This window comes from Dipteris shenzhenensis, chromosome 8, assembly GCF_047967505.1.
Source record: "Dipteris shenzhenensis isolate YYH24624 ecotype China chromosome 8, Dip_SZ_1.0, whole genome shotgun sequence".
In the NCBI taxonomy this organism is placed as follows: domain Eukaryota; kingdom Viridiplantae; phylum Streptophyta; class Polypodiopsida; order Gleicheniales; family Dipteridaceae; genus Dipteris; species Dipteris shenzhenensis.
This window is the reverse complement of record NC_141603.1, coordinates 43,105,480-43,131,335: the sequence shown is the minus strand read 5'-3', so window position 1 is coordinate 43,131,335 and position 25,856 is coordinate 43,105,480. Positions and strand designations below refer to the sequence as shown.

Here is a 25,856-nt window from a genome sequence, read left to right as displayed (position 1 = left end):
CTTGGAGGCTACCAATGGCATTATATAACGCTTACCATCATGGCATATATAAAGCTTACCCACTTTCCCAGTTACTCTATTTATTGCTCTCATCATAGACCAAGTGCAGCAGAATATTTATGGTCTCTTGTTAATCCCATTTACTTCACGGATCCCGCCAGAGTCGCCATTGCTAGACTTCAGCTATGGTCTGCGAAAAATGTAAGTCGTTTCTCTTCCAATCTGCTGCTTTCGTTGTGCTTTCGGAAGGAACGACTTTTTCCGTCTTTGGAAATGTTCTTAGACCGTCAGATTGCGGTTAAGTGTGTGCGAGAGAGAGAGAGAGAGAGAGAGAGAGAGAGAATTGCTTCAATGCTCAGGGTCTTTGTATCAAATTCAGTGGAACCTCCATTAATTGAAGGGCGTGTTGGAAACTAAAACCGACGTACATATCTATCCTAAAATATCCCGGCATTTGAAAAGGTCAACAGTATTTATCGCGCGTGGAGGGGCGAGGGGGAGGTTACCTGAGCGAAGTGAAGTAAACGCAATCATTTCAACCTTGTATGAAGAAGGCATTGGCTGTTTCTACAAAGGGACGTTAAAGTAAAATCCCGGGAAATTGAAATTTTGAAACATATTATGATACCCAGTTTAAAAATAACCCACAGCAACCATATATAACTGTTCTAACAATTTGATATTAAAAATGGCTTGTGAGGTAATTTGTAACACGCACAGCGTCATTTTATTTGGTGGTTGCTTCTGTGCGATCTAATAGAGTTATGTAATAAATGCTTAAATAAAACTGCAAGTCTGGACGTCCGGGCATACAAGCAACAGATACTTCATGATTCTCTTGCTGGCAAAGACCCGGTGTATTCTCTTATGAGTTTATCTCCGTGGCAGAGGACCGCGTGGATCTTCTCTGACCTCAAACTCAGAATTCTTTTGAAGATCCGTTTGATCTCATCATCGGAGATCCATTCCGGGTTGATTCTCTCCAAGACGAGTTGAATGTGGGAAAACCTTACTAGGAGACCGCTTCACTGTAAAGACTTATGTCACTGTGGAAAAACCTTACTAGAAGACCGCTTCACTGTGAAGACTTATGTCAAAGGTATGCCAATATGTTTCACTACGGAAGCTTGCTGACTGCTAGCAGAAAGTGAATGTTGGAGCACTATCGCTTGAGATACAATATCATCGAATGCATCAATGGCCTTAAAGCCTCTCGATGCGTATTGTAAGTCTCTTGCACAGAGCCCCAGACAGTCTCCAGCATGGAGCAATTAACAGCATGATTTCTGCGATGCTATCCTGGTCACGACTCCGGAAGAAACTTGTGCATGGCCGGAAATGGAAGCCAAAGGTTATAGAATTGTTAAATATAGGAGGATTGATTCGGTCCCTACTGACACAACAGATTTGCAGGTAAGTCCTCATTTGAGGATCTTTCATCTCCAAAAGCGTTCAGAGATTCATGCCATAGTGCATCCAGCTTGTTAGGTGAACAAATTAATGCATCCATTAATGATTGCTGTCACCCCAATTATGAAGCGTTTTATGTTTTTGGATTTAGTTTCCAGCACCACTCTGGATCAGAATATTCAGTCAGGAAATTCCAGCATCATGCAGTCCTGCCATAGTGCAGTTGACAATGATAATTTTTGCGACTGAGCAAACAGTGGAACAACAGAGTTTCAGCTTGTAACGACAACTATGATACACAGCTAACAAGGGTCAGAGATGCAGTCTTTTGGGGCCATCCAAGACTCAGATGACACAGTTATATACTCAGATGCATTTCAGCCTGTTACAGGACAGCTTCTGCGTATTGACACTGTCAACAGTCCATACAGCCTCTTGAATGTGTGCACGCAGCCTGCTTTCATCTGTGCCATTATATATGTCCAAAATGGACCTGAGACGGCTTATATTTTTGGCAGTTCGTGTCATCCATCATGAGGTAGCAGCCATTGTCGAACTCACAAGAAAAGGCGATCAGTGTTTGAGATCACCCACCCCACCTGTGAGCCCCCTTATGGGAAGGACATAGGGGCGGTAGATCTATAGGATGGGCAGGGTAGGCAGAGTAGGTTAGGGCTGTTATAGACCTCACATTGAGGTTGTTACTAGCAGATCAAGGTTGCTTGCTGTCTGCAACCATATGTAGGAGCAGATCTGGAATAGTTTTCCTCTAGATGAAGGTGCCTGGACAGGCGCAGTCAAGAGGCAGAAAAGCCCATGGAAATATGACCTGCTGGTCGGGTCAACCAGCCAATCAGGTCGGCTGGTTCACTGGCTCATCTGGTCTGCGTTCAGGTCGGGTGGTCAGCTAGTCTGGTTGGCAGATCTGGTCTGCCAGATTTGGGGCTGCCTTGCCTTTAAAAGGTGAGGCCATTCCTCACTGTTCCTATCCAACTGAAGACCTCCAACAGCATTAGCCCCTCTCCATCTCTGTTTTAATGCAGCCTCCCTTGCTGCTGTTTTGCGAAGCCCTCTGAGGTCTGTTTGGAGCTCTACCTTCCAACATCTGTGGATGACAATACAGAGTTCTTTTTAGTTTCTTACTTGCTGTTCTATCTTCTGCAATTCATTGTTATATTTTTTTAATTCATATTCAGGGTATTGTTGAGTGTGTGTTGGAAAGAGTGGTCTTCGTTATCTGTCTTGCACAGGTGCATGCTTAAGCACTTGAAATTCTGATATGGTATCAAAGCCTTCTCAGAAACTCTTGTGATACTTTTCAGCCCTGAAGTAGGGAGCCCCTCACGTCAATGTACAGGTGAGATACAAGAGGGCTATCAACATGATAAAACCCTAAAAGCCTAGGGTGAGTTAAAACTCAATCAACTATTAACTCAATAACCAACTGTGGTTAGGGGGCAAAAGTACCCCTAATTCTTCTACCTAACTAATACATTGGCCACTCCTTTAAATATTACAATATTTCCAACACCCTCCTACACAATGTCCTTGTGTACAATGAGTGATCTCAATCACCACATGGAAGTAAGCCCAAAGCTTTGCGGAAATCTTCAAGCTTTTCTCTGCATAGGGCCTTGGTGAAAAGATCTACAATGTTCTGATGTATAGGACAATAGATCCATGCCACCACAATCGCCACTTTGACTGTCAATGAGTATGGGAGTACATTGCTGCAAATCACCACGAAGATCTGCCATCAATCTCCTGAGCCATACACATTCAAGTGTAGTTGTGAAGATTGCCTCGTACCGAGCTTCACAAGATGATGTTGCCACAGTGGATTATTTCTTGCTCAACCAAGAAATGCATGAACTACCAATAAAGAAACAACGTCCACTGGTGGAATGTCTTGTATCATAGTCCCCAGCCCAATCTAAATCACTGAAAGCATGTGAGTTAGAGTTACCCACTGGCATAGAACAGAGAAAGAGATCCAGTACCTTGCAGATATCTGAAAACATGCTTTACAGCACACCAATGCTATGTCTGAATCTAGCTTTAGCTCTGACTCCGACTCCCTATTCGTCCCTCACATGGGCCAACCGTTGTAACATTTTTTATTACCCTCTCCATTGAGGAGCGTTTAAGACATTGAAAGAGAGATGACACAAAATTAGTGTTCTCCCTATCTCTATCTCGGCCCATAAGGGGTGGTGCATACATTGAGTCGAGACATTGTGAATTTTGAGAGGATTGGTCACTGGAGAGGGGGTTGAGAAAGGGCTGATTCTTGAACGGGCTGAGTGTTGAATGGCTGAGAGAAGGCTTGGGAAGGGCTGCGAGAGGGCTGACAACAGGGTCGACGATGTGCGAAGCTGCTATGGTGGCATAAAACCTGTGATAGAGTGTCGACGGCTGTCTGTATGTGTGGTCTTGTAAGTTGTGTGGTCTCCTAGCTACGGTTCTGCGACGGACAAGTGCCACTGTCACGCCTATCGGCTGTGTCTCTGGTCTGGTGAGCATGGAGGGGAGCTCCGCTAGTGGGATCTATGTTTCGATCTACTAGCGAGTGTGACGTGTCTCTCGCTTGGGTCCTCACGTCTGCTGCCTTCTTGAGCCCTGCTAGTTGGTGCTGTTTGGCTGGAAAAACTCAGTGATCATGCTATGAGAGGAGTCTGGCTGATCTCGCTTGTGTGTTCTAAGGAAATGCTTCTTGTGTTGGAGGGCCTCATGGATGTAAGCCGCCAGACATCTCTGATTTGGATAGGACAGGAGACTGGACAGAGGTCCGAAACCATCCTGTGATTGTGGCCTCATAGTATGTAGTGCATCTGAAAGTGAAATGCTCCTTTGACTCAATCTCCTGATGATCGCATAGGGTGCACATGTGAACCTCTTTGGGTATGCCCTCTGCCTTTCCCTTCAATGCAAAGTCGGTGTGATGAGACACAGAATTGACTGATAGATATCCTCAAGGAGTTGGGAAGGTGGATCATCCCGGTGGCTGAAATCTGCAAGCAATGGTCTCCCTAAAAGCTGAGCTTCAGAGGGAGCCGTGAAAGGTCCTGAATGTGTGGAACTGTAAGAGGTCCTCTCGGATGACCTAGGTCACCTCTGTATGAGAGAGGGCTGAAGTGAGAGGGCAAGGGCTGAGGGCTGACTTTGTGCAGAGAGAGGGCAGCAGGCTTAGAGAGGGGACTCCGACTGAGTGTGTGGGCTAAGAGAGGGGGCTGAGTATGTGGGCCAAGAGAGGGCCGAGCAGTGAGTGTTCACTACGCGGGCTGAGAGACAGCTGAGTGTGCACTGTGGGCTAAGACTTTAGTGTGGGTTGAGAGGGCTCAGGGCAGGCTGCAGGCTGCTGCCTGCAGTAGTGAGCAGAGAGAGTGGTCGGGCTGAGACAGGGAATGGGCTGAGAGAGAAGGGATCTAGAGGCAAAGATGCTCCAGCAGCAGCAGAACCTGAGATCAGCAGCAGCAAAAGTGACACGGAATAAACGAATGCCAAGCATGCACCACAACGCGGCAAGGTACATTTAACTAAGTGTAGTAGGACTTTCTACGAAGTAGCCTTCGGCAAAAAGTTCAGGCCCCTTCTTACCATAACATCCGAGAAGGTGTACGAAGTTGATCATGTTACCCATTTGAATTAGCAGTTCATTGCATCTGTCAAAGACCGCATTGCCAAACCACAAGAGTCTTACTAGACACAGGGCCGCGATGATAGCTACAAGGAGGGGCAGCTGGTCAATGGTCCATCTACGGATCCTAAAGGAGCAACTCAAACCAGTTGGGAAGAATTGTCTGGCGCTCTCACATCGAAGATTTGGACCCTTTTCGATCATATAGGTTTATCGGTGATGTGGCCATGAAGGTGCAATTACCTACGACATGGACCATGCATCCAATGTTTCGTGTGTTGTGGCTCAAGTCTTATGTGGGGGCACTGAGAGTAGTCTTAGATGAGGAGCAGCGGGAGATCATCGAGGAGGTAGAGGTGGTTGAGCCAGAACTGAGTTTGCTTCATCGCTTTAAGAAAGTTACCGACACTTGCCAATGCTTGTACAAAGTCACGTTCAAACATCGAGGCTCCTACGAAGCAGCTTGGGTGGATGAGGACTTGTGTTTTTAGAGGATGAGTTTGGGCACCTTTAGTGCTTGTAAGAAATCTTAGTATTATTATTAGTGTGCTAAGGAGCACAAAGGAGACTATAAGATAGCACAGAACAAGAATAATTGTATTGCTTGACATGTCTGGAGTGTGTCATACATACAATGAGCCTCTTATATAGAGAGTGAAGAGCCACACATGAAAAGATGTGTGCTCTAAAAAGGTATGTGTATGAAGAGGTGTGTACCCCTTGTGAAGGGTGTGACCCTTAATAAGAGGGTACATTACAATGATACAAATAGTAGTGTCCTCTTCATAAGTGTATGCGTCTTGTGAAGGGGGTTGTGCCTCATGGGAAGTGTCTCGTTGAAATGGCATACCCTTACACAAGTGTCCATTCATTCCAAAATCCATAAGTGTAAGGTTTTAGGAAAGGAATACGTCACAGATCGTGACATCCCCTCCCACTCAAAAGAAGACCCTTGTGGAGAAAATGAACGAGTGTAGAATGAATCACGGTACATGATGAAATACTGCTGTAATAAGTCAAGGTACTGCATTTCTTCATCAGATTGCTAAGTAGTGTCGGAATCATCCAGATCACACCATAGAACAAGAACCTCTATGATAAGTCGATGCGTATAACTTAATGGTGAGTGTTTTTTAATGATTTGGAATGGTCGATAATATCGTGGCCACAATCTATGAAACAAAGATTGTACTGTCTTGTAACGATGTGGACCTATCAATAATAGGAACATGTCATCATCATTGAACTCGAGATGACATCTGCGTCTATTGGCAGACCTTTGATACCGCTCTTGTTGATCATGTGGTCCTGACTTGCAGTAGGATATCTTGCATTTCTTCAATAATTTGGTTAGTTAAGGCTACCCTAGATGTTGAAGTACAAAATTAGTTGGTACTATTGGAGTGTGTCCATAGGCTTCTTGAAAAGCGGTCATGTTGATTACATTGTGGAAAGAGTTATTGTAAGCAAACTTGGCAAATACTCTTCCTAAGAAGACAATGTAACATGCAAAGGCTTTTGATTGTACCCTAGACTAACTGCAATAAAAAATTAGATAGCATACTCATCACCTTCTCGTATTTGGATTTGCTGATAATCTTAATGTAGATCAATCTTCAAGAAATGTGTTGCATGCAAGAGTTGATCAAACATGTCATCTGTGCGAGGCAGTGGGTACTTGTTCCTTTTCTTTTTTGGGTACTTGTTCTTGATAGTGAGCTTGTTGTGGGCTCTGTAGTCGATGCAAAGATGCATAGACTTGTATTTTTGTCACATGCACCGCTACACTAGGGAGCATGGTGACACACAATCTGACCCATTTGTTGTACGCCGTGACCCCATTGTGAGCCCTAGTTAAGGGACGAGTCAAGCACGAGCTATGGGGGTTCGTTCCCAATTCTCAAAGTCACAAGCCTCGACAGAGCAGTTCGGGTTGCCAGGGCAAAGTGTTGCGAGGTATCCACCTAGCAACAAGTTCAGAAGAGGGGAATGTCACATGCACCAGGGCTTGGGTCCATCGCTCGAAGGAGTTCTCTCTTCCTCACAATAGTTCTCTTGGGGATTCCACCCAAGGGGACACCCCAGATGCAGCAGACAGGTGTGATAGGTCTCCCACCCATCAGGCCTCTACATCAGCTCCAATCAGTTCCTATGGGGCTTCCGCCCTTGTAGCTCAGTTGGTCACATCAGTTTTAGCAGCATGACTCACATTTCACCGTCTCATTAGGAGTGTTCAGGTCGAGGGGGCTCAGTTTCTAGTCCCACTGTCTGAGTCGCATGAATAGCTATCACCAGTACAGAGGTTGATGATTCCTTGGCGGTTCGTGAGGATAGTCATGCAGTTCCCTCTGCAGCTCCCCTTCCTCAGCACTTCAGGGAAGCAGCAGTTGCAGTACCAGTCAGCAGAGAGGTTGACGAGGCCTTCCCATTATTGTGTCCTGCACTCTAGGAGGTTAGTCATACAGTGTCCTCTCCTTCAGATTGTGAACCACCAGTAGTAGCATCTACACCGACAGTTCCCTTGGTGATGACAGCAGCTCGGTCGTTCATCAGGGGTGTGTTCAGCAGCCTTAGTACTTCCTCAGTGCCTCAGGGGGACACGCGCTGCGTGCAGCGAACAAGGGCACATAGGGGCTGATTGTGTACAGCCAACAGCAGGGCAATGAATTAGAAGAGGTGCGATAGGGTGATGCAGCGAATTGCATGATGCTTTCAGGCTCTGAAAAGGGCGTGAATTGAGGCACTGATTTGTAGGGGAAAAACAGGCGCTATTTTTGGTAGAAGTGTCACATGCACCCTTGCACTTGGGTGCAAGGTGACACACTGGCTATATCGACAAGTGCATTATAGTTCCCAGATAGGAGATTTTGTTGTATGCTGTGACCCGCTCGTAATCCCTGATTTGTAGGCAAAAAACAGGCGCTATTTTTGGTAGAAGTGTTGTGTGGCTGGAGATCATCACATGGCTGCTATGCGTGGCCAGAGGCAGAGTGGTAGGCTGCGTGCAGTATCCGGTCCCCTTTCTGCTCTTTAGCATATTAGAACACTAGGATTTCTTCCAGTGGCGGAGCAAAATTCGCTCCTGCATGTAGGAAATGCCCTTCATCTTCTAGCCCCTATCTAATACCAACTCTCACTAGAAGTTGTTCCACGCATTGTTGCATGGAGGAGATGGAGAGATGCATTGATAAAATTTTCACCCGCTCCCCAACCTAAATTTCTAATGGCCTCTATGTCCCCCTCACATAACCAAATGATGTGAATAAACACGCTCACACTTGTACCCCTTTATGTGCTTGGGCTGTCCAAGACCACAGGACACATCTTTTCGCTATCCAGACACACCTTGTTATGAAGGGTTCCACCTCTTCACTCAAGGGGCACCTTCCATGATGAAGTTGCACTTGTTTTCACCAAGGGATGCGCCCATTCATGAAGGGTCACACCTAATCAAAAATTGAGAGTTTTCTCCAACTGAAGAGACACACACCCTCATACCAAGGGTCACACCCGTTCGTGAGAAGTCACCCTCTCCATGAAAGGATACACCTTTTCCCAAAGGGACACACCCCTTTTCGAGAAGACACACCCACTCCAAGGGCTGCACCCCTTCGAGTAGTTACAATTTTTTCATACCAAGCACTAATCTTACATGAAGGACATCAAGCGCACCCGAAAAGGGACACCTAGCCCTTACCCAAGGTCCCAGAACCTTAATCAAGGGCATACTACATCCTTCAACGGCCAACCTCCAATATCACAGGCAAATTAATCGTAAAATCACGACTCATTTCCTACCTGCCATCACGTCAACCTCACGAATGGATCTCTTCCATCTTGTTGTAAAATAGCAGAGAACAAGAATACTTGTATTGCTTGAAATGTATGGAGTGTGTCATCCATACAATGGGGCCTCTTTTATATAGAGAGTGGAGCCACACATGAAAAGGTGTGGTACATTACAATGGTGCCTCATGGGAAGTGTCCCTTCGAAAGGTCATACCCTTCCACAAGTGTCCATTCATCCCACCATCCATAAGGTTTACGTCATAGGTCGTGACAGTGCTAGCCTTTGTCACGGCTGAGTTTGCCCTTCATCTCCGGAGTGCGACAGAAACTCAGTACAAAGACCTTTGTATAAATGGATGCTCAAGTATGTGTGGGTGTTTAGATTTGTATGTGTGAAAGCATATGTTTATACTATGGTCTATACCCACTATTTGGCGCTGATGATGTTGGTGGGGACGCCATAGTAGCTAGTCCCTGCTATGCGTGATGGAGTATATGGTTTTCAACCTTACGAGTGACTATCATGAGATCGAAACTGCACAATGTGTTGTGTTATTAGAGGATGAGTTTCTGCATGTTCGTGGATTCATCTAGATGTATACATACATACATGTGTGTGTGTTCTTACCTCCTTTCCGCATATAAGGAGTATGTGTGGGTGTGTGGATTTGTATGTGTGAGAGCATATTTTTATACTATGGTCTACACCCACTGTTGGGCGCTGATGATGTAAGTGGGGATGTCATAGTAGCTAGTCCCTGCTATGCGTGATGGAGTTTTATGGTTTTCAATCTTATGAGTGACCATCGTGAGATTGAAACTGCGCTATGTTGTGTTTTTAGAGATGAGTTTGGGAATGTTGGATTCATCTAGGTGTAGGCGTTTCATCTTCCTTAGTTCTAACTTCAATAGAAGGGGATGTCATGGGCACTTCAGCCCATGGCTGGGCTGGCAGGGCCGATAGCAGCAGCAAGACAGCAGTTCAGGCCTGTGGCCTACGCAGGAGCAGCAGCAGCAGGCTGATATCAGCAGTATTGCTGCTGATGTCAGCACTGTACTGACATGTACAGGTGCAGGCAGGGCTGCAGATAGCAGAGGCCAATGCTGACATCAGCAATCTATGTCCGAGCTACTGGGTGAGCGTGTTGATGTGGCAGGTTGGCTGACAGTAGGTCGGGTCTGAAGCTTGGAGGCTACAGACCTTTCGGCTAGATCTGCCCTAAGATCCTGCGCTTTCCAGCATGAGATTTGGAACCAGGCTTAGCTCCAGCCCTCAGTTCCAGCCGTAGGCAGGCAGCCATTGCCTTGCCCAGCTTCATGTGGAAGAGGGAGCAGAGACGTCCTGCTTCTCTCCATGTTCCACATACAGGAAGACAGTTGTATTTGCCTTTGGAAAACAGTAAAATTTTCACCCTATGTGGCAACATGTAACTCAGCCTTTTGGCAAGATATTAATATATAAATACTCTCGTCAGAGGGGGGGCTGTTGCAACCCAATTCTGCCTTCAGATGCGCGTGCGCTCACACACATTAAACAGCACGTGTTGTGTGTGCCTTTCATTTACAGTTCACCCTTCCCCTCAATCAGTTAGTAACAGGTGAGAGAGAGTTTAGTTTCCTTACCCCATTACACGTGTGTATACAAAAACTCACTCATGAAGGGAGCATTGTTATTGTCTGATCAAGGATGGATTCATAAGACTGCTTGGATATCTATAAATTCACCTTTTGCATGGCTTGCGGATAGCTGTGGGTCAGCTTCGGACCTTGTCTCATAGGTTTCTGATTGAGGCTGGTCAAGAGGCTGATTCCACGGGTGCCAGCATCCTGAGTTCAGATTTTGTACTCTATGTGATAGGCAAAAGGTGGAAGCAAAGGAGCATGTGCTCATAAGATGTCCTTGATATTATGAGGTTTGGGGGAGATACCATTGCCTCTTTGAGAAGGTCTCTAGGATGTTAGTGGAACTCATCGATCGCCCAGACCAGGGGTGTGCTGCTCCCTTTGTTTTGGAGGTCACACACCAGAGGCGTACGCTCGTGTGACCAGCACCTTGCCAGGGGCATAGACAGCAGCGATTCATGGACTTCTTCACAAATGAGGAGCCAATTAGTAGACGGATGTAAATTTAGAATGTGTTCTTATTGCAATGATGTTTTTGAGGGATAACAAAGGATTTGAAGAGCAAAGGAATCAAGGTCTTGGGAAGCAAGGTTTGCCGAACATGGTTGACTAATTGAAAGAAAGTAAGACTTTAAATGTTTAAGTTCTGTGGATGATTGTAAAAGCGGTCCTATGTTTGTCTGTGTTAACAGGTCAGAAGAAGCTTTCCAAGGTTATCGTTCCTGACAAGTGGAAAGAGGGTGCTACTAACACTACAGAGGGTGGGGGCCGCAAGATCAATGAAAATAAGCTGCTATCGAAGAAAGCCAGGTTTGACAGCACACCTTGTGTGAAATACTATGAACTTCGTCCTTTTTGGAATAAATTCATCAATGAAATAATTGGAAAAAACAAAAGTTAAAATGCAGTATCAATGAAAATTAGCTGCTGTCCAAGAAAGCCAGCTGTAAAAGGAATACGTATTTTGGTTTCGGAGCTCAAGTCATCAAGGAAATGATTGAGAGATGCAAAATGCAAAAGCCATTGAATGGATGCCATAAGCTCAATACATAGGATTTTTCTCATTGTCCTTGTACACAATCAAACAACATCGATTTTGTTCATGGGGATGAGAAGTTAGTCTGAGCCTCTGTTTCATGGAGGATATGCTTAGATCATGGTGCAACTGGAGGGTCTGGCCATACAGCAGGGTTCTGCTAGATGCTAGATGCTTGAGCTCATAGGTACAGACTTCAACCTTGGAATATAGGTGCTGGTAGCTTGGGCACAGACATGCACAGCTTCCATGATGGCAGTTGTCAGCAGCCATAGGCCGATTCTTTCGATAGAAAAGAGAGAGCTGCCAACTCCCACCCGCCGGAAGACTGCTCATAAAACATCGACTCATTCCATGTGCATGTGTTTATGGAAAGAACACTTCAGATCTGAAAGATACAACACACATGTGCAGCCAAAAGAAAGCTCATATTGAAGTGGGAATCCAAGTAGGAGTCCTGCCCAAAAATTTACCAAGACCTGTTGGAAAGGTTACCTCCCCATCTGTAAGCCCCCAAATGAGGTGAGCGTTGGGGAGGGAGACCTAGGGCAGCAAATGCCCAGAAAAGAGAGAGGAGAACGGCGCAACGTGGGATCCGTGGGCAGGTGTATGGCCTGCGACAGGGCCTGCAATTGGCTTAATAATAGCGGGGCATGCAGCAGAACATGGTAGCCTAACTGGACAGGTTGGTTGGGCTGGTTATAGCCAGCCAACCAGGCCTGTTTGCAGGCTGGTCAAAAGGGCTGGGCCCTGCGTGAAAGAATGGGCCAGGAGGCCCTGGTTTTATAGCCCCACAGGACTGGTGGGGGGAGGGAGCTGGTTGGCTACATAGGCCAGCCCACAGCCCCATACATGGGGGGGAGTGGAGGGAGCTGGCACACACTACAAGGGGGGATGGGCCCCCACTTATATGCAGGAATAAAGTCGGCCAGCAGGGGGTCGGTTCATCCCCCTGCTGGGCCGGTTGATTCAAGGGCTTCCATGCCATATAAAAGGAGGGGCCATAGGTCCCATTTCATCATCCAGCAGCCACCAGACTTGGGAGCAGTAGGAGCAGCAGTGCACACTCCGTCAGGCCTACATCTAGGAGGCAAAGGAGTTCAAGAATAGTTGCAGACTGAGCTCACAGAGGGCTGGAACCTATGACAAGCAATGGAAGCTCGAAAATGGAAGCAAGAAGGAGAAAAACGAGATGCTGTAATAGATTGCTGCAAAACTGAGCGTGGAGGCTCAAGGGAGAGCCAACATAACAAAACCCTAGGGCCTAATTGGACTAAGTGTCCTAACTAACCTAGGTGGTACATGTACTAACTGTACCAATAGTCCTAATTGACTATAACTAGGCCTACAAGGCACATACCAAGGAATAAGTGGCATCTATGGATAGCCCATAGGATGGCCTACAAACCCCCCTCCATGGTATGGGCTGAAGTATCCTGGACATGGCTCAGGATACCTAAATATCTAATGTCATGGTTCCACATGTTTGTCCCATAGGGATATAGCAACCTATGACTATACAGAGTACAACAGATCAAGTTACAAAAGGTACTAAGTTTAAAGCTTGCCGAAAAGCCTCAAACTAAGGTCGAGGTTGAGCCTTCGTAAAAAGATCTGCTAAGTTGTCTTCAGTGGGAACATAAGACAACTCAATATCACCTGCTGATAATCGCTCTCTGACATAGTGATAGTGAACCTCAATATGCTTTGTGCGAGCATGGAAAACAGGATTCCATGCAACAGCCAAAGCACTCTAACTATCAGTGAAGATGACAGTAGGAGCAGTGTGGCATGCACAAAGATCTGCAAGTAGCTTTGGAAGCCAAACACACTCCACTGTAGCTGTAAAAGCTGCTCTGTACTCAACTTCACAGCTAGAAGTAGCAACTGTACTCTGCTTCTTGCTAAACCAAGAAACACATGAAGTACCAAGCATAAAACAGTTGCCACTGTGTGACACACGAGTGTCCGAATTGTGGCACACGAGTGTCCGAACAACTATCCCAATCACTATCAGTGAATCCATGCATGACAAGTGAAGTATCAGCCCCATAAAGAAGGCCTAAATGCTGAGTGCCTTTGAGATATCTGAAAACATGCTTCACGGCATGCCAATGGTAAATAGATGGGCTATGCATATATCTGCTCAATTGTGAGACAACATATTGTAGATCAGGTCTCGTATGGCATAGGTAAATCAAACAACAACTGCCTGCTAATAGAGAGTGACATCACATGTACCGTTGCCATCCTTAGAAGAGAAGTGAAAACGAGGCTCTAATGGTGTGGACACTGGCTTGCAATCCTCAAACTGAAAACGCTTCAAAAGCTGTCCAATGTACTTGGATTGTGACATCAAAATGCCCCCCTCACTGCTAGCAAATTGGATGCCTAGACAATAGTGCAGAAGACCAAGATTAGACATAGCAAATGTATGCTGCAAATCAAGTTTAAAATCTGCAATTTGCTGAGCATGTGTCCCAGTCACAAGCATATCATCCACATAAAGGACTAAAACCAGCAAATCTGTCCCATGCTTGCGGATATAAAGGGTAGCCTCTGTAGGGCTGTTCTGAAAGCCAAGTGTGAGCAAATGAGTATGAATCCTCTAATACCAAGCTCGAAGTGCCTGCTTCAATCCATAGAGGGCCTTTTTCAAGCGGCATACCTTGCTTTCAGAACCTTCAACCTCAAAGCCAAGAGGTTGGGAAACATAGATCTCTTCCTGCAAATGCCCATGAAGGAAAGCTGTCTTAATATCAAGCTGATGTATCTGCCAATGAAAGTGGGCAGCAAAGGCCATAACAATGCGAATAGTAGTGATCCTGGAAGAGGGAGCAAAAGTGTCCTCAAAGTCAATGCCATGCTGCTGAGCATAGCCCTTAGCAACAAGACGAGCTTTGTAACGGTCCACTGAATGATCAGCTTTCCGTTTGATTTTATAAACCCACTTAGTTCCAATGGCATTCTTGCCAGGAGGCAAAGTACACAATTCCCAAGTGTTATTTTGATAGATGGAATCCAATTCAGCTTGCATGGCCTTCATCCAACAATCATTCTAAAAAAGGCATCTTGATGACATAATGGCTCTTAAGTGCATGCTGTAGCAACCAAAGTATAAGCAACAAAACTAGCATGCTCTTTCCAGACAGCTGTTCTCGTACGGGTTGGCAGAAGAGTGTCTTGTTTGCTGTCTTTTAATATGTCAAGGAGCCAACGGGGTACCTTTTTGGGCTCCTGAATTTCAGCTCTTTCCTAGTCAAGAGTCGAGTGCAAATGATCCTGATCAATGAGAGGCATATCAGGCTGAATTTATGGCTGCACATTGGGCTGCAAATGACCAACAGATGGAGGAGGTACTACCTTAGATGGAGCATCATCTCAAGCATTGGATGAAAACAAGGATCAAGCTGTCAAATATGTCAGGGGCATCAACAATGGGCTGTTTTTGACAGTCTAGCAAAGGCATAATGGAAGATTCATCAAACACAACATCCCGATTGACAAAACACTTGCCCGTCGCGCGGGGCTGATATAACTTATAGCCCTTGCTTTCTGACTATACCTAGTAAAAATGCACTCAACAGCTTTATCATCCAACTTAGTGCGTTTGGGGCTGATATAACTTATAGCCCTTGCTTTCTGAACTATACCCAACAAAAATGCACTCGACAGCTTTATCATCCAACCTAGTGTGTTTCTGTGAAGGCACATGAGCATAAGCTAAGCATCCAAAAGTCCTCATGTGGGAAATGCGAGGCTTACGACCCGTCCAAGGCTCATAAGGTGTGATAGTCTGCAATGCCTTTGTAGGACATCTATTTAAGATGTAATTTGCACACATGACTGCATCCAACCACAACTTATTAGGCAGATGTTTGCCTTTTAACATGCATCCGGCCGTCCCATCACTTATTTATTTTTTCGCTCAGCCAAGTCTTTCAACTGCTTGCGGAGATAGGCAACCCTCGCCTCATTCCGCACCTGATACAAAGATGCAAGCTGATCCCATGCCCTCTTAGCTGTCTTGCAAGACCGGATATGAGGGATAATAAGGCAAGGCACATATAGCAGGAGGTGTAGGTGTCTTGGAAGTAGCATTTCACCTGAAGACCCATCACCTGAAGAAGAATCAGAGGCAGTAGGTGCAACACTAGAAGTGACAGTGCATATAGGCCTGGCCTTAGAACCTGAAACAATATGCCATAGATTCTTGGCAACCAAAACATGTCCCATCATGTATGACCATATGGGATGATTGGTGCCATCAAGCTTGTCATCAGCCCCAAGCATCACAAACAAATCATCTTTGCCACTAGACATGGTGTTGAAATTCAAGACAAATGCACCAACTGGTAAAGCAAATGAGAGAAAGGCAACCTCTCAAAAATCAAGTAACAAAAAATTATGCCCAAGCTTCAAAGCATATGCCTGCAAGAGACTCTGCTGTCCCAAGATGTACCTGTTGCAAGAAAAATCCCCAAAGGCAACACGAGGCCTTCGAAGGCAACACGACGCCTTTCCAAAATGCAAATGAAGCAAAAATTGGAAAGAACCAGTGCAACAGCGGCTTACCCAATGATGTAGCCCGAAAGGACAGTAGTGAAAGGCTTTGAATGCGAGCAAATGAGGGTTGGAAATGAGAATTACTGTCACAGGGACGTGGTGGTGAACGGGGACGTGTTGGTGATGGTGAAGTGTCCAAACTAATTGTCACTCAATTTAGCCTAGGGCACCAGGCTAGGGGCCTTGGTTAATGCCCAAAAGGTACCTATGATTTCATGTGCAATAAGTGCTCCTAGTGCTATTAGAGTGGTTTCAATTTCTAAGGTCATTGGTTTGGTTCAGTGGGGTCATTCTTTAAAAATTGACCCCCTAGAGATCCTACAAACTAGGGTCATTGGTTCCCAAGCATTAGGGTCATGGTGTGCCATCTGACTCCCCTAGGGGCATTAAAATCCAACACCTCATTTTGTACATGTGTCTGTGTGTGGCCTCTCTGCTTTGTGACCCCTGGAAGCCCCTGGAAGGCTTTGGAGCCCTTCCTTTCCCTTCCTTGTAGTTTTGAGTCTTCTCCCCTACCAGAGCAGCCTCATTTTGAAGATGGCGGATTTTTGCAGCCTCCCTCTTGCTGGCTGAAGTCATTTTTTGAGCTTTCTTCGCGACAGTCTCCTCCCCTTGGTGCTCTCTGCTGCTGGCATGCTTCCTGGATCTGGACGCCTCCATTTTGGGCCACTTTTGGAGCTTTTCTCGACTTTCTTCGCTTGATTCTGAGGCCATATTCTTAGACGCCTCTCATCTTGCTCTTGCCTGGTGCAAGGCGCACTGAAAATGGAGGTGCAGGTGGCCTGTAATCTCTATTCTACTGGTCGCAATCATGGCATATCTGTTTCAGCTTGCTGAACCCTCTCTTTCTTGATCTCTTCTGGTGTTGGAAGTCACTTATAGGCAGCTGCCTCCTACCAGAGTCTGCTGTCTATTGTTCAACCAACTTTTGGGGCTGTTTTGAGCTGAAACAGGCTCTTTCTGTTGGCTTGATTCTTACCTTCTTTTTCTACTCTATGCTACTGTCATTCTTACTGAGATTCTGCAAGGTTGGATGCCCTGCCATTGGCCCGAGAGAGGATTGGGGCACTGGTTGTGATACTCTCTTCCTGGGGGTGCAGTGGCTAGATTTGGGCTCAATAATGGCTTGGATATATGTGAATGCATTGCTTGGCATGCTGTCAAGTTGTTCTACTTGTGTTATGCATGACTATTGAAAGGAACCAAGCGAATAGCACTGGGAGTTGGTCACTAGCACAGCCACGGGTTGGCATTGTACTGGGTTGCACTTGCGGGTGAGCTCTTGAAGGGAGTCCATTTGGATTTGGGCTAACCAGTAATTAAATAAATACCGCAAGGGGCGCCAAGTGTTGGGGCCAATAGGTGTCTTCATGCTTTTGAGTAGGGGCATTCTAGCCTCCCTTGTCTTAAATGGTTCAATGATGCTATGCAATGAAGTTATATGCTCTGAGTTTTGTTTGTGGGCAATGGCAATGTTTCAAGTTGGCTGTTTTTCAGATTTGTGAGATAATAGAGTCAGTTACATTGCCCTTTGTCGATCAAAGGCTGGTTACAATTACAGCAAAAGAAAGTGCTCCCACGAAGAGGAGTGCACTTAGAAATGGAGAGAAAGAGATCCAATGGAGGGAAACTCGCAGCCTAAGGCAAAGTGATAATGAGGAAGGATGGGCTCAAGGAGTGGACTCCAGATCACTTCAACACGCTCCAAATGGCTTCAACAGCTGGCACGCAGCTTGAGGCAGCAAGAAAACTGCTCCAAATGGCTTCAACAGCCGGCACTCAGCTCGAGATTTGAAGCTTCCCAACATTTTGGACCTGTTTCATGGTGCGTGTCAACATTTTGGAGCTGCCTCGAGCTGTGTGCCAGCTGTTGAAGCCTGTTGGAGCAGTTTTCTTGCTGCCAAATCACTTCAACACGCTCCAAATGGCTTCAACAGCCGGCACGCAGCTCGTTGGGAAGCTTCAAATTTACTGACACGCACCTCGAGGCAGATCCGTATAGCAAAGCAGCAGCATGAAATGATCTGTACAGTTCCAAAATGAACCATACAGGTCACACGCGTGAGCGCAACAGTTCCGTACAGTCTGGAAATGCTGTGCACTGTGCCTACCTTAAATGTGTCCGTATAGGTGCACGGATTCCATATAGCAGGCCATACAGTTGTACGGATTCCGTACAGCAACAAAAACCTCACACATGGTCGAATTTACTGCAGCAGGCTGAAAGAAACTCCGAAATGCAGCTCCATTCGCGGTGGTTGTCCAAAGTGCGGTCTTCTCGCGTCAGAATGAGGGTTTTCGCGATAGAAGTGCTTGGATAGGCCTCAAACACTCGTGAGAGTGAGAAAACCAGCAAGACCAGCAGGTAGGAAGGCTCCAGAGGCTGCCAAACAGCTTGGGAAAGCTGTCAATGGCTGAGGGAATGGATTCCCGACCTGCTCTGATACCACTGTTGACTATGACAAGCAATGGAAGCTCAAAAATGGAAGCAAGAAGGAGAAAAACGAGATGCTGTAATATATTGCTGCAAAACTGAGAGTGGAGGCTCAAGGGAGAGCCAACATAACAAAACCCTAGGGCTAACTGCCCTAACTGGACTAATTATCCTAATTAATCTAGGTGGTACATGTACTAACTGTACCAATAGTCCTAACTGACTATAACTAGGCCTACAAGGCACATAACAAGGAATAAGTGGCATCTATGGATAGCCCATAGGATGACCTACACTCTTCTCGTGCTTGGAGATGCAGCAAGGGAACATGATAAAAATACATTCTTGGACTTCTAGTTACAGAGACTGAGGATGAGTTCCTCATTGTTTAGGCATTTCAGATAGAGTACTCCTTCCCACTGATCGTGTGCTTTGTAGGTGGATAAGATGACAATGACATTTTTTTCCCAAACTAACAGACTGAGATCAAGAGTGAGCTGGTAGTTACATATACGGATTCTTGGGACATATTGGAGATGACCAATACCTTTGACGATCACTTGTTTAGGTAGAGACGTGGATGCTGCAGATGGAGGAAGCTAGATAGGTCCCCATGATGGTCACTCTGGACATGAGGAAGTGTTAGAGGCCCAATTCATGGATGGTGGTTGGCCTTGATAGGGCAGGAGTGTCAGCAGGGAGAGGTTGGACCTAGTCCTTCCTCGTTCTCTTTGTGGGAGAGGCTTTGGTATTCTTTTTGGGGTTGCAAGAAGCTAGCTTATTGGGTCTTAGGCTTCCGATTTGGCAAGGGCAAGACTTGCTACATTTGGACTTTACAAATGACACAGCTTTATATTTATAGATTGGGTGTGAATTGCTATGGATTAGTGTCGTGGTTCAATTGCATAAGTCAGTTTGCTTTCTCATAAATGAAGAACTGGCTAGAATGAAAGTATACAAATGAATATGCAGCAATTAAACTAGAAACACATGAACCTCATATATAACAAACCCTATATGAGGAGGTGAGAAGTTTCCTAGTGGCTTCTCACAAAAGCCAAGGCTTCAGCCCCATCCGTGGCACATTGACAAAGTGTGCTCAATCAACATGCATTAAACACATGCCATAGATGCAATATTTGCATCTAATTGGCTGCCTGAGAGTGAGTGATATGGTGAATGCATGCTTGTATGACACGTGGTAAGGAGCCTACTATGAGATCCGGGGACTCTACCAAGTGTCTCTACCTAGAGGGGAATGGCTTCGGTTTGCTCTCACGACAACTGATCCAATTCCATGATCAAGTATGAATTGGGCTCTATTTGATGGAATCGACACAGGGAGACACGAGTGCAATAGATCAAAGAGCAGCCGGAGGCGACCAGGCCACAGAAGAAAGGCTAACCGAGCACAGCAACGCATCACAGACTTCTATGCATTTGAGTCAACTCCACAACATAGCAAAGTAGAGGAGGATGAGCTAGCCTATCACAGCATTCCTCAGGGGGGACTGACAGAGACGAGGGGTCACTCTGGACATAGCTTAGCAAGTTCAGAGATCAAGGAGACCGCATCCCCTGCCACAGCATGAGACGGCTTGACAAATGCAGATCCGAGATATCTTCATAGCTCACCGGAGAACCACCATGATGCCAGGCTTCGGCTTCTGAGTCCAAGCTCTCAGTTTGCTTAAGTCTGTATTTGTTTTTTATTTTGCCTGAGCTCTAGAGCTCATTAGATTAGTATAGATTAGTACTCAAGCAAGGGCCCTATCGTGCCCTTTGCTCTAGCCCATTGAGGCTTGTATGAGTCTTCTTTTTGTGCTTTTTGTGCTCATGACGCCTCTTGCGGATCTTAATACATCTTTCTTTCTTTGTTTCTTTCTCCATTTTGTAGTTCAGTTCTTGTGGTGTGCTCTCTCTCTTTTTTTATTTAGTTTCCATTGCACGTCACAGGCTTGGGGTATTTTCTATATTTTCAAGGATTGAGAAATCCACGGGTTATATAGCCCATCAATCTAGCTATTGACACCTGCTCTCCAGTCTTCATAGGCAATGACCTAGGAGTAGCCTCAAGGCAATTAGGATTTCCCTTTGACTTTTGACGGACGGCTACCTCTTTGTATTGCTTTCAAGCTTGTACGTTTCTCTGGGGGGAAAAAAATTCCTCCCATGTCAAGGAACCCTCTGTGTTATTGTTGGAAAAAGTGATGAACTATGGAGTTGGTTCACTAAGTTACCCTTGAGGTAATTTTGGGTTAGGATTAATTAAAGGTTAAATAAAGTGATAGGTCACCTTAGATCCTAGGTTAGGATGCCCATGACGTTAAGTCATAGATAGGGGTTGCTTTTAAGGGGGCACATGATGTGTCAAGTCCCCACATACATCCATAATGGATGAAGGGGATGGTTGCCACATGGCACCATTCCACTGGTCTATCTCTTCTGGAGACATGCACGTTGAAAATGCTCCTCCGTCTCAACCAACCTCAATGTGCAAAACATGCAAATCTGTTGCTCTCTGGGTATACCTATGGCTCTCCCGCCTCAATCCTCAGGTGATGGGACGAAACCCACATTTGTCCAATGGTGATCCTTAGTGCGTGTGAAACTCCTCTGTTCTCGAGTACTGGGGTTTGATGATGAAACCCTCCTCCAATACTCTCAGGAAGTGGTTGCGATAGAATTGGGACTTGGTGGGGAGCTCCTGGCCCCCCCCCAGTCGGAGATGTATGGAGATGGAGGAGATCTAATTGTATGATACGGTTGATCTCATCTCATGGGATCAACTCAGGTGGCTTGTCCATGCTGTACTGAGAGGGGGGAACTCTGTCCATCTAGAAACCATATGGATATGCGTGCATACCATGTGTCTACTCCGCCCTCTACCAGTTGCCTAAATGACTCTAGGGCCAGCCATGGTAGTCTCTAGTGAGGTAAGTCCCAAACTCTATGGATGAATGTCACTGTCTGAAAGATGGCATCAACTTGGAGAGGGGTCATGGCGAACTTTGCCTATACTTTCTCATGTGGGACTGAGGGCTTACTCCGGATCATCCTAGATCCCTTAGTCACCTGTAGCCGCTCAAATCTCCTCCACTCTGTCATCAAGAGTTCACTCCCCCAAAAGGGTACTGCATACATGGCAGCTGGCTGCACTAAAGTGCCAGCCCTTCGTCGGTGGATCCTGAAAATGTGCTTGGAAGCACTGTCTCTCTAGCCGGGCCAAAGCACTCTACCCCCATATGAGTCGTGCCTTGGCTGCCTGAGCCATCATGAAGATGGGTCGTGTGAAGACTACTCCCAAGTATGTGTAGGACTGCACTATCTCCACTGGCTCAGCTCGGTAAGTGAAACTATGTTGGTGAAGCACTGTGTGTGAGGTGTTGAAGATCATAACCTTGGTCTTCCCAAGGTTGACTTTCAGGTCTCTCTCTCTGCAGAACACCTCTAGGTCCTCCAGATGTCTCTACAACCCCTCCGCTGAGGATGATATGAGGACTATGTCATCAGCGTATGAGAGAGAGAGAGAGAGAGAGACTGCAAGGGATCTCAGGAAAAAGCCCTCTATGCTGGGAAAAACCTCCACAACTAAGATAAAACAATGGGGGGTGGAAGGGGGGCTATAAATAGCCTCAGCCTGCCCTGGAGGGCCGACCAGGCTGCCAAAGGGGGCCAACCAGCAGGTTGGTCCACCCCTACTACTGGGCCCAGTGATGAGCCCTGGGAACCCGACGAAACAGGTCAGATCTACAGCCCCCCATGGTGGCCCAAACTAGGGGCAGGAATTGTGGGAAGCAGGTCCAAAAGGGACCCTGAACATCGTCGAACTGGGCCTAAAGACAGCTCTCTAGCGCAGCCAGATTTGCCCCAAAGTTGGCTGGGTCCTCCACAAGACCCTGGCAGAAACACATGCCCAGGTACACAGCCAACTCAACACCTACTCTAGCCTCACATGGGGCCGGAACACCCACAACAAAGGCCCTCCTACTCTACACATGATACATCAGGAGATGCTAACTCTAACAAGGCCATGCCATGGAGCATAGGGTAGGGGGTTTTATAGGCCTCCACCCTGGTCTGGTCGGCCATCCTACAGGCCTGGTGCAGGGGACTTAAGGCCCCCTGCAGGGGCAGAGGTAGAACATTCAGTGCTGCAGATCAGCAATAAAGGAATGCATTGCCAGGCACTTATAGAGGTAAATTCTGGCAGCAAGCATGGTGCAGCAAAGGCACCAGCAAGCAGAGGGTGTAAGCAGCTCTAACCACATGTGAAGACGTCAGCCAGTGAACAGAACACAGAAGTGCAGATAGGGTGCTGACATAGGCATTTTTGCCTCTCCCCTGAGCCAATAAGGACCTCATTTGAGAGGCACGCAACTGGAGAAGACAACAGGAGTTTAAGCAGCGCTTGTGGCCTCGGAGCTAGCAAATTGGAGCAGCATCATCCATGTGGTCCACATTGTGTAGGTTATGATTGTATCTGTGGACATATATATTCAATTATTGGTTGCTATATCTCACTATCTACTTCAGATTTGTGCGTGGAATGATTTCATGTTTGTGTGCTGGCATTGAGTAGGGTCTAGATCTGGGTGTAATCTTGTGGTTTGCTTTATTTTCTGCTGCATTTAGTGGTTTGGGCTTGGCCTAGCAAGCAAGGCCCGTTTACTGTTCTCTCTAACAGGAATAAATGACCTCAGATGGAGCGGATGAGAGGATGGTATTTTTGTCAGATGGAACGGATGAGTGGATGGTATTCTTGTCAGCAAACTTAACCATTGGGCTCTTGGTATCCCTCGTTGTCAGTGCATGACCCCTTTATAACCCCCCTTCTCCATGGTTTGCAGCTGCTTGGCCTGTCGTGTCCTTTGTTTGTTTCGTCATCCTTAGTACTCATGAGCTATGACATACTACTCGAGACCTTTGACAATAGAGGATGATTAACTGTTGGAATAGCTAAACAGTGATGATAAATGAATATAATATAATGTACGAGGCATCTGTTGGCTAGTATGGTATACATATACTTGGGCTAAATTGGGCTTTGATGGGCATTTTTTTGAACATATAGCAAGTCTTGACATTTTTGGAACTTGTGTCAGCACGTGTGCTGCCAAGTTGTGTTTAATTGTGCCTTTGTTTTTAGCAGTGATACTCTGTATGTTACATGCATGCTATAAAGTGGTGCTGGACTGGAAGGTATTTGATGATATATCCTCAGTTTGCCTGATGATTTATCTAAAACGGTTTCTACTCAAGTGGAGCATCTTGTTTGTTCCTAAATACAGGTGGACTCCCTATGGGATTACGAAGTGCATCATCTGTAAGCAACAACTACATCAAGATGCAAAGTATTGCCAGTCATGTGCCTACAAAAAAGGTATTATGAGTAAATTGAAAATTTCAATGGTCAGATTTTTGCTAAGGATGTCCGAGTTGCAAGTTGTTCGCATTTATCCAAGCATACCTATTTCCTAAAGGTAGAAATTTCTTTAGTATTAGTCATGCATGGAATTGCTTTATCCAGCTTTCATGATTCTATGTACATTTTTTGTCATTGTGTGTTTTCCTCAGTTTGTACGCATGTCTCTCTATATCTCTGCTCTTTGGTTTTGAAACTCCTCTGCCTGACTATTCAGGGATTTGTGCAATGTGCGGCAAGCAAGTTCTGGATACATCTGCATACAAGCAGAGCAATGTATAGTGGCACTAACTAAAAAACCTTCATGTGCTTTCAGTAGCCAATATCCACAAGATTTGGTAGATTTATTGTCTTTTGTATAGATTTGTTGTACAGGCATTTTTCTACAGTGATGCAATTCCGTGTCTTTTAAAATGAAAATGTTTTGAACAAAGCGTACTGTGTCTAATGGTGTTAGTTGAAGGATCAGAGCTCAGCTATTTTTTTATTTGAAAGAGTTTGCCTTTCACGAGGATGAAACGTTCATGCTCTTTTGGAGCATATTAGTGGATATAGCTGGCTGTTTCTTGTTGCTAGTGTTGGTGGCCTTTTTGGTTTTGAAGGCCCACCTCCACAGAGGAGCTAAAGCTATATTCAGAGTCATCAATGCTTCAGCTATTCTAGACATGCACAGGCATCTCTTACAATTAAGTGTTTGTTATGCTACACACAGTTTGCTTGCTCTATGCTGTGTTTTAGTGTTTCTATGAGTTGGAGCTTACTGTGGGAGAAGATCACTTAGAATTTCTTTGGCTAGTATCTAACAAGTTGTTATCATAGAATCAACTAAGCTTCATAGTCTAAACAGTTATTATCAGCCTAACATCATACCTCCTACTGTATTCTAACCAGCTACATAAACGAATTGCCAGAGTATTATTGGACTCTAGCACCACCCACTATGCTGGGTAAGATAAGCTGACAAACTTTGTTCAACTGCATGTTTTGTATACAAAATGACAATACTTGAAATAGTATCTATTGCTATCATCATCCGGGAACGCCTCAACAAACACGATCCATCCACATGCATCTGCTCTAGCCATAGGCCGATCGGTAGACCCTCGTGTGGGCAACCATCCTGAACAACTATGAGAATTTTTGTGGCTGCTATCTGGACCATAATTGTGCTTGGAATCTAGATTTGACCACGTGGAGCACCTGCTACTCAACACAGTGTCTCTCTCTCTTGAAGGAGTCCATGTCGCTATAGTTGAAGATGTCCTCCTATATGTGTCGTATAAGAGAAAAAGTTAATCTCCTCCATACGCCCTGCAAGGCTTGCTCTGGATGACCCGAAAGAGGACTTTGAATAGCACACTACTATAGCTACTACTTCTACCCAAAAGACATGAGATAACCCTTTGTATCACTCATTCATCAAGCCATATCATTAAATGTAAAATTTTATGTACCATTTTGCTATGGGGTATAGGATGCTATCAATTGTTATTTAATTTTCAAAAAACTTGAATAAATATGTAAGATTTTGGAATTAATCATCTTAACGATTGTTATCCCCAATGATTGATTCGCTCACTTTTTTTTGTCTAGAAATGGTGATGGTTTCCCATAACTCACAATGTTCATGTAGAATCTCATATTAGGTAAACTATGAACCAAGTTTCTCATCTTCAAGAAAAATAAAGACTTAAAAACTGGATGTATGCCATAAATGATCAAATGTCACATTGTCTTGTGCCACAAAAGAATTCATTATAAATGAGAACTTGGCCTTTCTCAAAAAATCATATTTTCTCCTCTTGATTTATTACATTGATAGAGAGAAATGTTGATGCCGTCATACATTGTATGTTACTAGAATCTCTTCTTTTCCTTGAATTACCTCTTTCACAACTATTGTACATTTTCCTTTAATTGGTGGCTATGATTTGTT

The 25,856-nt window shown here is 45.4% G+C and overlaps 1 protein-coding gene across 1 annotated transcript; it reads left to right on the top strand.

Annotated features, from left to right (window-relative positions):
• LOC147899548 (postsynaptic protein-like protein) lies at positions 1–24,259 on the top strand. Its single transcript, XM_087378564.1, has 4 exons — positions 1–201; positions 11,152–11,269; positions 23,787–23,878; positions 24,138–24,259. The coding sequence occupies exons 1-4, from the start codon at positions 186–188 to the stop codon at positions 24,200–24,202; spliced, it is 291 nt and encodes a 96-aa protein (XP_087234690.1). The 5' UTR covers positions 1–185; the 3' UTR covers positions 24,203–24,259.
• The last annotated feature ends 1,597 nt before the right edge of the window (positions 24,260–25,856 follow it).